General features: G+C 34.5%; 1 protein-coding gene across 1 annotated transcript in view; it reads left to right on the plus strand.

Annotated features, from left to right (window-relative positions):
- LOC142320360 (PDF receptor-like) overlaps positions 1-17,106 on the plus strand; it is a 1,017,753-nt gene that overhangs the window by 786,899 nt on the left and 213,748 nt on the right. The window contains exon 6 of the mRNA XM_075358068.1: positions 12,381-12,484. Within this exon, the coding sequence (XP_075214183.1) occupies positions 12,381-12,484 (104 nt within the window). The remainder of the gene's footprint in view (positions 1-12,380; positions 12,485-17,106) is intronic.

Here is a 17,106-nt window from a genome sequence, read left to right on the forward strand (position 1 = left end):
CCAATCATAAGGTGAGAGTAATTCTTATCATTATCAGGCACGAAATTCCAACCAATCGTATTCTTTTTTTTTAACCAATCATAAGGTGAGAGTAATTCTTATCTTTATCAGGCACGAAATTCCGACCAATCGTATTCTTTGTTTTTTAGCCAATCAAAAGGTGAGAGTAATTCTTATCATTATCAGCCACGAAATTCCGACCAATCGTATTCTTTGTTTTTTAGCCAATCATAAGGTGAGAGTAATTCTTATCATTATCAGGCACGATATTCCGACCAATCGTATTCATAAACATGGATCCATGTTTCGTCACCAGTGATGATTCTGTCTAAGAAGATGTTCCGTTCGTTACCGTAGCGATCCGTTTGTTTATGCAACTGTGTGAGTTGTTTTGGGACCTATCCTGCACTGACTTAATGAAACCAAGTCTGTTGTTGTTGATTTCGTAGGCAGTACCGTGACTAATTTGCAGAAGATGTGCCACTACATCAATAGTTACTCGTCTGTCTAAGAAAACCATGACACGTGTACGTTCAATGTTTTCCTAATTTGTGGTGGTAAACGGTCGTCCGGCTCCTTCGTTGTGCGTAACACTTGTGGGACCGTATATGAATTTTTCAATCCATTCGTAGACACTCCGTTGCGGCAACACACTGTTCCCGTACTGTACTGGAAGGCTTCGATGGATTTCAACCCTGATACACCTTCCAACCACAAAAAACGGATCACTGAACGTTGCTCTTCTTTGGTGCAAACAGAAAGCGGAGCAGCCATGGTTAACAGCAGGGCAGCGATAATGGAACTAACCTAACAACATTAAACCTGCACAGACATAACAACAATTAAACCACGCATGCGTCATCTATGCAACACGACAGTACTACCAACATAAACAAAAATATAACAGAATTGCGAATAATAATTGTCTTACCCTTGTGTGTGTGTGTGTATATATATATATATATATTATATATATATATATAAACACACACAATTCTTATATAGAGAGAGATGTGAAATAATGTAAGTTTTTTTAGAATTATAAATTAGAAAAAGCAAATATTTTCTAATAAAAGCTGCTTTACAACAATAAAATTAATATTAAATTCAGGATGGAAATTAGAATTATCTAAAATCAGTTAAAAAAAAAATGGATCTTGTAGAATATAGTATATTAACAGTATAATTAATTCAATAATAATATTCATAATAATTAATAAAGATTACTGCCTGTTCAATTTATAAAAAATATCAGTGCATTGTAATTTCTTCAGAGCAACAGTTTGGTCTGTACAGGGCTTAACCTTGAGAGATCAAAGAATGTGGGTTTCAAAACAGTCGGCCTCAATCTTAAAAATATTAGTTATAATTGGTTACCCGTAAAAATGTATTTTGCCCGGTTCTTGTCTTATCGTTATCCGATAAACACAACTAGAAAGTGAACGTAATAGTTTCTTATTTTTCTTTTTAATTACTTTTATTTTATTTATGTGTTTTTGTAAAGCAACCGGAGGCAGATGTAACCAGTCGCGTCGTATATACAGTAACAGCGGCTGTGTTGGCTGAGCAGTCGCGCTGTACACCGTAGCACCCATTAAAAAAAATCGAAATTAAAAAAATCCGAAAATTATTTTTAAATATTTATCTGAAGAGTATTTGCAAGCCCCAATCTAGTGAATATCTATCTCGTTTATTATATAGTCGGATACGGGGAATATTTGCAAGCATTGTTTAGATCTTTTTACTTTCTTTATCCTTTTCAAGGCTGAATTTTAAAAAAAACTTTAGAAATCAGTTTTTAGATATTCATGTGAAGATTACACGCACCTAAAATCAAGTGGATATCTTCACTAGTTACCCAGAAATTAAAAAAATTGTCGGGTTTCAAAAAAAATCAAAATTTATTTAAACCCTTTGTTACGTTTTCACCCTCTCTTGGCGTCGGGTGCTGAAACCTAGAGGTGGCTAGGGTGCCCACGGCAAACTATGGTCGCCAGACTATCATTCCAGTCTACGTCACAAGCTGCTCCCTCGAGCACTGTATGTAGCGTCTTATAACCAGTCTGCACTCATACCTGACCCAAGGCGGTCGCGTCCGGATGGACTCTCTCAATTCTTGTTCGGATGAACATTACTTTAAGTTTTATTTAGTTTATGTTTGCTATTTTTAACATTAAGTTATAAGTTACAAGTGTTATATTACAAAATTATTTTAAACCGCCAAGATGGCGTACAATTAAACAATCCTTCAGTAATCAACAAGGTGTTGTCTTCATTCATCACCTGTGAATACACATCCTCGCTCTAAAATCTACCGCAACGCTGTTAACCAAGGGCGTCCCGTTGACGTTGAAACACCCTTTAAACAAGGAATTAAAAAAAAAATCCTTTCTTAGCGTACACTTACAACGAAAGAAGAATATGTTTACAAATTTTCATTAATTTACCTTCAGTAGTTTTTGCTGGGCGCTGATGAATCAGTCAGTCGGTCAGGACTGCATTATATACAAATATATATTCTGAATATGAGCCAAATCGGACCATAAATACAATGTTTCCAAATATCTCGACCCCACCGCTAGGTGGAGCTGGGGTCGAGATTTTAAACTAATTCAGGACCTTCGCGGGTATACGCACAACAACTCACCAAAATTTCATCGTAATCGGATGAATGGTATAGAAATGCATACAGAACAAACAAATATTCATTTTTATATATATAGAAGATAAAAACTAAAGATTAATCTCGTATTAAAGGTTTCTTCATGAGGTTTTTTTACATACCAAGTCATAAGTGCTCAATACGTCCCGCTTCGGGTGCACGGCATACGTCTACACGGTAGTCGAATTCGTCTCACACCTTAGCAAGTGTTTCTCTATCCACTGCTACCACAGATGCTACTATGTGATTTTTCAGTAACATAGACGGAATCTTTTACAAAACTCCACAAGTAAAAATCGCACACTGTAAGGTCTGGCGATCTTCGAAGGTAGCGACGTAAAGCTGAATCGTTAGGTTTCATTCCGCCGATCTATCATTGAGGAATCCTATCGTTCAAAAATTCTCGTACGTACAGACTCCAGCGATGTGGTACTCCGTTCTGCTGGAAAATGAAACCTACCGAATCGGCTTCTAATTGAGGGGAAAGTCAGTTTTTAAAGGCATCGAGAAAATCTTTTCCCGAGAAAAGATTGTTTGCATAAAAAACATTAACTTCTGGAAAGTCTCTATCATGCTGTACAAATTCATGTTGCTTCTCCGTACCCATATTCTATTACTGTGGCGGTTTACCTTCTCAAAAGTAGCCTTGTCACTAAATACTAAGCGTTTTACAAAATTGTCATCTTGCTAAGGATGAATTCACAAAACTCCACACGACGTTATTTGTCATCTTCATAAAGAGCTTGCAGTAACTGAATCCTGTACCGTTTCATAAGCAAACGTTGACGCAAAAAATGCAAGATAGACATTCTGGGAATGTTCAGTTCTCTACAGGCACGGCGAGTTGATTTTTGGGGGCAACATAAGAAACTCTGATGCATGCGGTTCACATCTTCATCTGACACAACTGGACGACCGCTTGATTTCCCCTTACACAGACAACCCGTGTCTTTAGATTGTCTATACCACCGCCTAATGGCGGTGATTTGATGATTTTTTAAAACAATTATAGGCAACATATTTGCTTCAATAAAATATTCTCAATAAAGCCTCGGCAGAAAAAAGTAATTAGGTTTGCCGTTATATCCCCTAGCCCCTAAACAAATTTTGAAAAAAATTAATGTGGTCAATGCCCAATATGCAGAAATTTTGAGCTAAATTTGAAAAAAAATCGGTTCAGTCAATCCTGAGTTATAAGATCAAAAGCAGTAGAACATATGTACGCACATACATGTTTTTATGATCTAGATCGGTGATTATCAATGTTTTTAGCTCCATAACCCCCCCAAAAATTAAAAAATTTTGGGTGGGGCTGTGTCGGGGCGCACGGCCGTTGGTTTAACGTGAAACGTTACAGACCTTGGATGAAGTCCCTCCGAGCTACAGACCGACCAACTTATCTGTACAGTTAAATGGGAAAGCCATCATCTTATTTCTTTGAATAGAACTGAAAGACTCCAATGGAAAATTTGGCCAACTCTTCAGATAAATTGCTGGTCTGTATATCAGCGAGTCGCTTTTAGTGTATCGGATCGAAATAAACACGAGACATTGACTACTTACCAAATAAACAAAAACTAAGTGGTACATGATATTTATTTCGACTAATATTCGACGACAAAATTGTTCAAAATTGGTCTGTATTATGAGAACTAAGAGGCATACGACATAATAAGCAGCGGAGAGATGCTCGCGTCGTCTGAGCACACCGTTCACTGAGCGCCGTGCGTCGTTCACTGAGCGTGCCGTGCCAGCTTTGCTACGCTGCCGAAACAGTCTTGCTCAATCGACACCGGACATCGCGGTACCTGTGCGTGGCTCGTAGCTTCCCCTTTCCAACGTATGCGTAATTTACACCCGGATGGCCTTTGCGCGGGCTGAAGCTGACATATTGAATTTTAAACTTTTTTACACATAAATTTAGTCCAAAATTCACTTATTATTACTTAAAGCGATCTATCTCGATCTATCAAAACACAAACACACGAATCACCGCGCTATCACGTCTAAGTCGTGAGGTACACTGAATGGAAATGAGCGAGAGCGCCACTTTTGGCTGATCTGCGCTGTGCTCCCTCCTCGCCAGTCAGCTCACCAGTGGCGCAGACTCAAAGTCGTATCGGCGAGCTGAGCATGTAGGTTGTATAATGACACCGCATTTACGTCTCTGAGACTAATAGTAAGGGACTAATAGTAAGACTAATAGTAAGTACTAATATTAAGGCACGACGATATAGAACTTTTTGCTAAGCTATAAATTTCTGTTCTGGTACCCGTATGTTTCAGTATGATTTTAAAGACGTTCCACGTCAAAAATATATTTGAATATTTGGCATAACATGGAATAACATGACATGTCATGTTATATAACATGAGCATTTTACATGTTCGAATTTGGTGTATACAAGCTCCTTCTCATTTGGTATGGTTGCATAATATTCCTTGTGAGAGCGTCATGTTCGAACATGCATATGAAACGTTTGGACATGTCTTGTTCTCAATAGTATAAAAGAGGCGTAAGAATTGTACAGATATAAGGAACGTCAGTTTGGTTTCGAATAAAAGAGTTCGGTCACAGAAGATTGAAAATATTAATCCATTTCGCCACGTCTTACCTCTCTGAAAAGGGTCTTTCGTCTACGGGCCGTAAGATTACGAGCCGGAGAATAAACGGCAGAGTATGGAATGGAAACATCCAAATTCGCCCTGCAAATATAAGTGCAAGACCCAACCGTCCGCAGGAAAACTGATGCTTACGGTTTTCTGGGACTTACAAGACATAGTACTGGAACATTATTAGGAAAGGGGCACGGCAATAAACAGTGCGCATTACAGGGAGATGCCTACTGCCAAGCTGAAGCCTGCAATACGAAGCAAACGCCGAGGACTGCTGTCGAAAGGTGTTGTGTTGTTGCACAACAATGCCCGTCCACATACTGCTCACACTCTGAAACGGTCCAGAAACTCAACTTTGAACTACCGGCTCATTCTCTGTATAGTCCTGATCTTGCCCCTTCTGTCTACCACTTGCTTCCTCCATTCAAAGAGGCATTAAGGGGCCGTCGATTTACCTCGGACAAAACAGTGAAAGAGCGGTGCATTCCTGGCTCGCAGCTCAACCGAAAACCTTCTTTTATGAGGGCATCAGGAAGCTTGTGCAACAATAAACCAAGTGCGTTGAAATGCAAGGGGACTATGTTGAAAAATGATGTGCATGTAAGTTTCCTATTTGTGTTACAATAAAATTTATAACTACATTGCGGATAATAATTGACTTACCCTCGTATATATATAACCGTGCATATATACAACCTTATACATTAGTATACGTTCAATCTCAATGTTACTCTTGCTCGTCGTACCCCCGTACTTCTTTGCCGTACGTTCAAATCGGTTTTAGAATCGCCTTGTTTATTAAAATTTTGTTGAACAGCGACAAGTGTGAATTCTTGCCTAGCAATTAATAAAGCTTCTTATACTTCGTTTTTTACTGTTACCTTTGTTCTCTCGTGCGGTATTTCCGCGGCAAAGAAAAATATGTAAATTTTTCTTTAATATCTATCTATCTGTAACATGTTTTTAATCAACCGTTGAATTAAACCGGTGATATTAGACTTGAAAGTCTAATATCAGCAGAGTAAGCGCTAGGAAATGTAGAATTAAAAATATATTTGATTTTTATTATCATAAATATCGTGAAAATGCGAAATGATCTAAGTATTACAAATTGGAAATTTTGCGGTGAAATATAGTAAACGTAAACGCCCTAAGTTTGCTGAACATATATGAATTTATTAATTGCAAACCGTTTAGATATGTTTTACGAACAAATAAATTTGTATACACGTACTTCATTTATCAGGTAAATATTAAACGTAAAAGCTTATTTAGAGATACAGAATATCTCTTAACAATAAATAATATTTCTAAAAATCAGCTTACAAAAATATTTATATAAAAAAAATACAACTCGGCAAAAGAGATTAGTTAAAATCCATTATGCGATGAGATAATAAAAAGTGGAACTCCTACACGTAAAATTATTTATAGAACATTTCCAATGAACTCGATTAGATTGATAAAAGAAATTTTATTGGGATTAAAAATTTACGCATCTGCTTTCCTAACATTTGACATTGAAATTTCAATAACACAATATTCTGAGCAAAGATAAAAAACGTAACTGATGAATAACACCAACATTAATAATAATAATAATAATTCTTATCTTCACCAATAGGATTACTTTTGTGCTATTAGGTAGATTTCATAAGAAAGCTACATATTTTAATGGATGCCATGATTCAATTTCCAGAAAATTTCGACATATCTTCGCGTTTTACATCCCCTGGACACCAAAACCACCGTCAGTTCAAAAATTATATATATACATATATTTCACTTTCTTGTGGACATGATAACTGTCTTAACTTTGCGCCAATCACTTTCAAATTGATACATAAAATATACGACCCAAAATCTCAGTCGAGTTCGTTAATGGGCAAAATCGGACCGTGGGGATGGAAATCTGGAGGCCTTTTCGACAAAACAAAATATCGCTATAACGTATCTATTAAGTAAAATATGGAATTCTTTTAAATTTTTTACTATTCTTTGGATAAGGACCTAAAAGATTTTTGATATCACCAACCATTGGCCCAGGGGGTGAAAAATATGGAGTTTCAAAGACAAAAAATATCATACCTAAGTTAGTAGGCACAGTATCGAATCGGTTTAAAGTGATCGTTAGTCCTCTAAACATTATCTAAAATTTTTGTGTAAAATAATATTTCATATGACCAACCCTTACGGGAAGGGATGATCAAATTTTGCTGGAATTGTAAGAAGATGGGACTTGTATGCTAAACATGTGAAACTTTTTTATATGCAACCATTATCGTATTGAGTAAATTTGAAATTTTTCTTAACTTTAAGGTGGAAATCGTTTTTATCCCCTACTTAGTACCCGTGAAATTACCTCCGCCTTCCGGCGTGCCGAAAGGGATTTTTTATCAGTTTGTGCGTATAATAATTTTTTCCAAAAATTTCATCTATTAACGGTTCAAGTTATAAACAATCTGATTCATTTTTCACTGGTTTTTTTCTTTTCACAGGTTTCCAGTTGTTTTTATTGTGTTAATTTTCTTCTAAGTTAATAAAAACTGTTGTGTTATGACTAGCTATATATCTTTTTCATAGCCTATCACATCATCTGGATCGGATTGAATTAGAATGTTAAAACGCAATTCTATGAAACAGATCTCTATTTTTTTGTTTTTGAAAAGGTTTATCAGTTATACGTTCTTATAGTTTTGTTTAATTTAATTAATTCACATGCGGTCCTTTATCATCCATGAACGAAATGGAATAGTTTCTTTATAGCCATTTCACTTTTCTTGGAGTAAAAATAGCAGTTTTAATATCTGACGAGTTCTGATACGAGGCATTTCTAGAACTGTCGTTGATTTCGAAGAAAAATAAATTGAGAATTACTTTTTCAGATGCCAATTTTTTAGAATCGCTTACTTTTATTTTGTGGGTTTTCCAAACTTATATTGCGTTTAGAACGAACCCTATTTCTCCTCTGGCTAGATTATTATTAAACGATCGTCTTTATTAATGAGGTATTTTAAGGCCTTCGCCGCTATTATCCAACCACGGCTTTGTCGTAGAACGTGAAGTTAAGTTTACGATTCGCCCAAAAAAACGATTGGAGCGATGGATTTTTTGAAGCGATTACCTTTAAATATCCAATTTTATTTTTGAAAACATCAATTTTCGCGATTAAAAATTTTCCTATTTTCAGTTTTACGCCTCTTGAAATCTAACGTCTTTTAAAATTATAGCGATCTGAAGTTCTTGACGCGATTTATTTAAGGAAGCAAATTCTTTCTTCTTTACCCGAAAAAATATTCTTTCTATAACGCATTTATCACAACCGTCCGATTCACTACAGGTCTTCAGAGTTGTTTATACTTTTTTAGTTTCCTGAACGAGCATGACAGGATGGTAATTGAAGAAGCATTTTTTCTTTTCAAAGTTTTTAAAACTGCGATCTTGATATCACATAAGCAGCAGTAATTGTTTGTTCGAATGCCTATAATATGTTTGTTATCTGTTATTCTCCTATCGTTAGTGTTTCTTTGTTCGTGAAACCATTAACATTATTGATGTTTTATCATAAGCTAGAATATGAATTTTTTAATTTTTTTATTATAAATTTTAATTTACTGCATTAAGCCAGAAACAATACAATCGCTTATTATAATAATAAAACACAAACTAGGAATTTTTAAATAAACCATCGTATAAACCACAAAAATAATTTACAAAAACTACATAACGTAGTTATGCTGCCAGCCTTTACTAGGACTTGAACGCTGGAACTCTCGACTTGCTGATTTGGGAAGACGCGTTCACCACTAGGGAAGACGCGATCACCACTAGACCAACCCGAAGGGTTTTACTTTAATATCTATATTAGTACTGGTAAGGGACTCACCTGTTGGATGTAGATACCGACTGTGTTTTAGTAGGATGGTGTGTGTGTGTCCCTAAAATGATTAAAATATAACGGTCGATTGATTTTAAATGAGATATAGCTATTTAGATCAAACGGAGCATAATCTTAAACCATTAACAATATGATACATTAGCAGTTGTTTACAGCTTAGGTTATTTTATGTTAGGTATGTTACGTGATTTATATAGACACATATATTCATGAAAGTATGTATGCATGTACAAAAAAATTGTTTTGTTAACAGTTGCGCATAGTGATAATTTCAACTGACTGTATATCATATTATTCACAAAAAACAAACCTTATATTATCTATGCTATTAAGCTCAGATAATAAAAGGTTTATTTTTTTGGTTTCTATTTATAGCAACTTTTTATTTGTATTATTTTTACGGAGGTTTCATTTGCATAATTAGATATTTTTAGATATAATTGTATCAAGCTGGTAGCGGTATCTTAACAAGTAGTCTCAGGCTTAACAAAGTTCCATTATTTTAAATATACGAGTATAAATAGAGTATACGAGTTACAAACACTTCATTTGTATTTGTAAAAAAGACAACTACACACGAAAAATTAACGAAAACTAGTATTCCATTTACTTTCCTTTATAAAAAATGATGAATGAAATAATACATATATATATATATATATATATAAGAACAAATAACACTGGTCAACAAATTTGAACTTTTTTTAAGGATCATTGATGAAAATAGCTGTATGTGAAATATTCTGTGACCCTAAATTCGAAATGGTATGCACTGAACTGTAACATTAAAGTATTATTGTTACAGGGGTTGGGGGTTTGACTAAAAACAAAAGATGACATTTTCTTTAACGTAATGTATACTGAATAAAAAATATTTCGCGTGTTTCCGCAACTCGATCAGGATACTGCGAGGTTGTTGACAATTTAGAATATTCATATAATTACAGTTTATTGGTTTAAAATGTTCATACCTACAACCAGACAAATTAATAATAATAATAATAATGGTGATAAATACATAAATAATAATAATGTGATAATAATCAAACAATTAATGAACACAAATATTAATATAATAATTACAACCACAATAATAATCAGGATAATAGTAGTAAACAATTATAATATTACAAGTCAATAACAACAAAGTAGATGACATAATACATAATCAAAACAGTAAGAGATATGAAAACAGAGAAAAATTCATAACGTAATCAACAAAGAATAACGATCAAATAGTGACAGATAGTAAGTAGTAAATAAGTAAATAAAGATTACACAAAAGACAGAGTTCAAAATAAATAATCGTTCGGAATTTATTTCGGGTAGACAATTAAAAAACTAGACTCATTAACAAAAGAAACCGCTAGTCAGAGAAGCCGCTAGAGCGTTTGAAGCACCGAGTTCTGTATGTTCAACGACCCTGCAAGAGGTCCACCCAAGGAACAGCCGGCCACCGGCCACCAAAACCTGCCGGATCTTAGGCAAGGTCTCAATCACCCAGTGGCTCTTTGAGGCTTCCTTCCGCCCCAACTGCTGGACCACCCTGGTCCCCTTGAGAAAGTTCTCGACACCCATATCCAACAATGGATTTTGGCTGTGTATCGCCTGGAGGATTTCGGGCTCCTCTGCTCTCGTTGCCCTTAGTAAATCGTACACCAGTATTTGAGGCCTCCGCTCGGCCAGTAACTAAGCCTTCAACTCGTTCTTCTTCAGAACGTCGGACTCCAGCAGCCTCTTCGCCTGCTGCTCACTTACGACCTCCAGGACTACCCCCATGGTCCCTTGTTTTCGTTACCCGGAAGATCTGGAACTTTTCTCTCTGCGCGTCCAGGACTTTCTTCAGGGTCAGCTCCGTCATCGCAGATAAAGCCCCTGGACAGGCGTTACTGGGACCACCTTGACGGTGGCCCGCTTAATTTTGTTAGCCGACTCCTTAACTGGCGGCGGGGGAGTAACCCGCTTAGGCCCAGGTGCGTCTGTTACTGCAGCGAAGGAGGCAGACTTTTTCACCTTCTCCTCCACCCGTTTTAAAGAGGTGTAGATCTCGCCAAGGACCTTCCCTCCTTTTGTTTATATAACATCGTTCATGATATATGTACCGAATTGCACTTCAAATACTTGGGCTAACATAAGAAACGTTTGCTTACTCTAGTCCTCAAGCAGCGAACCACCGGCTTGTTCTAGTGGTGAATGCGTCTTCCCAAATCAGCTGATTTGGAAGTCGAGAGTTCCAGCGTTTAAGCCCTAGTAAAGGTACTTTTTTTATACGGATTTGAATACTAGATCATGGATACCGGTGTTCTTGGGTGTTTGGGTTTCAATTAACGACTCAGGAATGGTCGAACTGAGACTGTACAAGACTACACTTTATTTACACTCATACATATCATCCTCATTCATCCTCTGAAGTATTATCTGAAAGTTAATTCCTGGAGGCTAAACAGAAAAAAGAAAGAAAGATCTAACATGTTTATAATTACATAATAGTAACTAATAATGTGATAATCTGAGATTAATAACAGGCGTAAGTAATGATTACCTTTCTTATCGTGTGGTAGCTGCTTTTGAAATGATGTGTCATTTTTGCGCACTCGGTGGATTGCATCAACCGGTTGAAGGTTGTCATATGTGTGTGTTGTGTATTTACACGCACCATACACATGCAGATTGTTTACTTCTTGCCTCATCGTAAAGTACACAAAATTTAAATTTAGGAAATTTATTACAAAATACGACATACTCCGTATAATTTTGTGTAATTTACAATTACATCTTGTCATTTAAAAATGAATTTTCGGTATAATTTGGAAAATTTTTTATTTTAACGTGGGCGGAACGGAGTTTTGTTGACATTGTATTAAAGACAATGCGACCAATTTTTTCAGTATCCTATTTAAATATTTTCTCAGTGTTTGCTAATAATTTTACGGAAGTTTTTTTTTTATAAAGAGAGTTTTGTTAAAACTTTCCGCAGTTTGTCTGTAAAATAAGTGTTTTTCCTTTTCTCTGGAGGGGAGAGGAATCTGATGACGTAGTTTTAAATTCGTAGACTATATCAAAAAGTTTTAATAGTTTAATAGCATTGTTAACATTTAAAAAGAATTCTTTGTAATTCATTATATTATTACTGTTTTTATTATCAATGAAATAAGTGTATTATTTTAAGTGCTCTATAAAATTATATTATTATATTCTTTTCAGAAAAAGTTGGAAATAGCTGAGAAGACAAGAACACTTGAAATTATTGGGTTCAGCATATCACTTTTTGCTCTTCTCATATCCTTAGCCATTTTCTGCCACTTCAGGTGAGTGAATTATAACTCTTAACTAATAAAAAAAGAACTTTGAATTGCTTTGTATTATGCTCGAATATTTTTCAATTGTAAATTTTTTATCGTTAATTATTTTTCTTCAACAAAATTTTGTGTTTGCAAGGTTATATATATAACCGCTCGTTTTCCTTGTCTTATTTTAGTTTTCCGATTTAGAAAATTTTACAACTTTTTTAAAGATAAGTTTTGTCCTGTTTTCTTTTTTCTTTCTTTCTTTATTTTCTTCTCGGTATAATTATTTAGTTTACAATTATAAAACTTTATTCTGAAAGAAGTATCCTTTGGGCTTCTTTTCTATCCCTTTTCTTTCATTGCTGTATTATTGTTGCACGTGCGGTTTTTCTTTATAGCTTGATTCTTTTGAAAATTAATTTAATCATAAAATTAATTTATTTATCTGAATATTGTAGATTCATTAAAATGACACTTTCAGGCGATTTTATTTAAACGCGAATTTATAAATCTTGTTGGAATTAGAAACTTAATTGAAAAATATAAAACTTTACATATAATACCGTTTCCGTTTGTCCTATCAAACATAAACTTTATACATTTAGAGTAACTTAATCTTTTAAGATTTATTTATTCCTTACTTATAAAAAAAAGTACCTTATATTCTCAATAACTGAATCAATCTATTTTCAAATTATAAAATCGCATAGATAAATGCTAAAATCGTATGCGAACTCGACAGGATTTAAGAAATAGTGCATTTTTAGTTATATATAGTTATGTAGTTAAGGTTATATAGTTTTTTGTTTCCCGGGGGTTTCAGAATTTGTATTAAATCCGTCAAAATTTTCCTTTACCTTATATTATTATATTGACCGAAAAACAATTTTTGAAAAATAAAAAATTATTTACGTAGATATATATATATATATATATATATATATATATCATAATTACATAAAGATTTGTATCGGAAATACATTTTTATTTTTTATTTTACTGATATATATTGATTTAACTACGGTTAACGAGAAATCTGCGAAAAAACTTTACGGTATAATATTTTTTCAATATTAAAAAAATACTAGCTGTGAATGTTTTAAAGAAAAAAAACAATGAAATATCTTTTTTGGTTTTTATTTTGTGGAATTTAATTTCGTTTATACACCGTCATTTACATTAAGGCAAAATCACCTTACGACTTACAATCTTACGATACAGAAAAAATAAATATTCGGAAAAAAGTAATTTTGAGTGATCTGTTATCCTTATGTAATTAAAAAAAATTAAATTTGAAAAATTTTAAATTGTAATTAAAAAAGTTGAAATTTGCGCGCGCGCGCGTGTGTGTTGTCCTGTCCTGTCCTGTTGCTATCAACCTTGGAAGATAAATTTTTTTTTTAATGGACTGTCGTAATAAAAAAATGTTGATATTTAACCAGTGTGAAGACATTTTCTAAAATTATAAAATCGTTTATCGGTCCTCAAACTGTGATTAGTTTTTAGCTGTCGCATAAATCCTCGTTATAATTATTTTAACGATCACTTTAGTAGAAAATGATGGGATTAAAAGAAAGAACTACTTTTAATTTTAATTTTATGCGTTTAATAAACTGTTAAAAAAAAGTGAAAAAAATTATTTTTCGTTCAAGATAGCGGTACATTCAAAAACATTCATTTCATCCCTTAAAATAAAAATCAGTGTGAAGTTTTCACTAATCTCGTATTCATTATTTTTATTTTTATTCCACTTTCGAACAGAAAATATCACTTTACAACTAAATTTATTAGTTAATTAATTTTTTTACGATAGGTTACTTATAAAATCGTTTGAAAATATTCATTCGGCTAGCCACGGCTTAGATCATTTTTCTATGAAACTTCAGTAACCTCCAATTAATTAAATTGAAATTTTTCATCGGCTTGCGATTCAACGCTTTATAATTTTTTTTCTTTGTGCCGTTTATGTTTGAGTGCTCTCCTCACTATTGAAAATTCTCGGTCCGTTTAATATGAAGTCCTTTCATAAATATATACTTTATTTCATTTATATATATACTAGCTCTACCCGCCACGCTTCGCTGTGGCACATTGTGGTTGCATGGATGAGAAATGAGAAACAAAACAAAGCATACGTTTCATAGAAGTTTAATTTTGCAATACTTGTGGATATACAATATTTTTTTATTTTTCCACTGTCTGCGTAGATATAAAGGATATCTGGTTTGCGGACTCGGGACCACACAAATACAGTTGTCCATGTGAGAAGCAATCCGCATCTAAATCTAAACCATACAATTCTAAAGATTGACCTTAAGCTTTATTGATTGTGATTGCAAATGCCAATCGAATTGGGAATTGCAATCTTTTAAATTAAAATGGTGTATCAGTCGGGATTATGGGTATTCGAGGAATGAGGACATCTTCACCTTTGAAAGGCCCGTTAAAATCGTCGCTTCCACTACGTTATTCATCAATTTCTTAACTGCAAGTCGCGTGCCGTTGCAGAGTTTTGGCTGATTAATATTCCGCAACAGGATAATTGTCATTTTTTGATCGAACCGTTGCTAGAATCAATCTAATGAGGAATGTTTTCCCAGTTCCTCCTGGCGCATCCAAGAAGAAGGTCCCCCCAACTCCGTCATTTATCATTTGCATTATGCCATCATAAATGCCTTTCTCTTCACGCGTTAATTTGGAAATGTTTGATTGGACATATGACTGAAGATCACCAATGTTGTAACTCTGTTCACGGCGTTCAATGCTTCGTTGTAAATGCCTTCTGTAAATTCCATGGTCATATTTGTATTTTCTAGGCGTACTCTATGCAAAATATCCTCAGCCATATGCGATCGATCTTTCCCATAACTCTGTGGGGGATGAAGGGAAGCAAGCGGTCAATATAATTGCGAATAATACGCGAATTTGGTTTGCATGTGCAGTGTTGCACGGGTCATTAATACATATAACCCACTGTTGGTCGTTTTCTAATAAATTCAGAGCTTGGTGAAAGACGCAGCTCAATCACGACACGATCACACAAAAGTACCTCGATTAAAGTGAATATTTAATTCAGATTGCAGTGCAAGTGGATAGGTTTTTTTTTGTTGTTAATAAACAATGTAATTGGGAACAGGTATTGTTTCACATGTGACTGCGGTTGTCGTTAGCTAGTATGGCGATTGTTCCCCTCACTTCCGGCAGATGGCGCGGTCACTGGTACACAACTGACCGTTAAAAAAACAGTTTTCTGGCGGTCGCGGGTATGTGACTGATGCGAAAAATAGATAAAAACAATATTTGATGCGGATTATATATCGTGCTAAAATTTGAGTTCAATCGGGCAGAACATTTTGAGTTTTTGAAGCGTGCACAAACGAACTTAACATTCTTATATATAAAGATTTGTGGGCTGCGAAAAAAAGCCCTTAAGTCGTGCGAAAGAACACATCATTTTAAATACTTACAAAAGCAGAGTAATGCTTACAAATTACAGAATAATCAAACGGCGTTGATTTCAGATGCTAATAAACTGCTAACGTAAGTAGAAGTTGTGCTGCTTCAGAGTACAACGTGATTCTCGAGTATGAATCTACTAATGAATTACGGTCTCCAAAGAAAACAAAACCTCGCAGGTCAATTGAGAAAAAGGTGAGATTTTGATAAAAACGCGATCCGTAAAAAAATTTGGTTATTGTCTTCGACAACGCTTTTTATCATTAAACGAAAATTTATCATTAAATTCCAGCCGTGTTATAGAAAAACAATGATATCAAAATGTGGCTTAGTTCAAAAGGAATAATTTTTGAAGAGGTTTAAGTTAATGTTTAATCATTGCAAAGGGTTTCGCGTATTAAAAGTAATTATAGTCCGTATAAAATTGGTTTGACACACAACGCCATATTGGTAAGTCGTGTTTTTATTCGGCTCCTAACGAATATGTTGCCGGCCTCCGTGGCGCGAGTGGTAACGTCTCGGACTTTAATCCGGTGGTTCCGAGTTGGAATCCCGGTCAGGCATGGCATTTTAATACGTTATAAATCATTGATATCATCATCTGCAGCAATGCGTAACGGTGGTTTCGGAGGTTAGAAAAAACAAAAAAAAAAACGAATACTTAGTTGTGTGGGTTCAGTGTTACTATTTGTGAATTTTGTTCTTTGCTTTTACATAGCAAAGAACGCTAAATGACCAAAAAACTATTGTTTGGTCATATATATGTAAAAAAATAACTTAAGGATTTTTTTGTCATTATGTAGGGATTTATTATTTTCATTATGTATTTGGTTATTTCGACTTTTTTTGTTTGCATAGTCTTAAGTCTATTTGGGCTACAAGAAAGTTGGGTGTTTTAATTTATTTACTATAAGTCATCCTTCTTGGTGGCTTTTCTTTTTGTTTTTTGGTGTTTTTTTTTTTGTTTTTTTTTTTAATAAATACAGATGTTCTAGCTGGTAAATACAATTCAAAGAAATTTGTTACTTAATCAGTTGTGATTTTGTTTACATTGGCAACGGCCATACGGGCTCTTTGTGATTGGTCGTTGTGTTTGACGGCGGCCATCTTGCATTGATCTGATTGGTTTTCCTTTGTTTACATTTCCATCTGATTTATTAGCCTCTTATTTATTAAAAAACTGTACA

The sequence above is a fragment of the Lycorma delicatula genome, chromosome 2 (genome assembly GCF_047948215.1).
Source record: "Lycorma delicatula isolate Av1 chromosome 2, ASM4794821v1, whole genome shotgun sequence".
NCBI classification, from domain to species: Eukaryota; Metazoa; Arthropoda; class Insecta; order Hemiptera; family Fulgoridae; genus Lycorma; species Lycorma delicatula.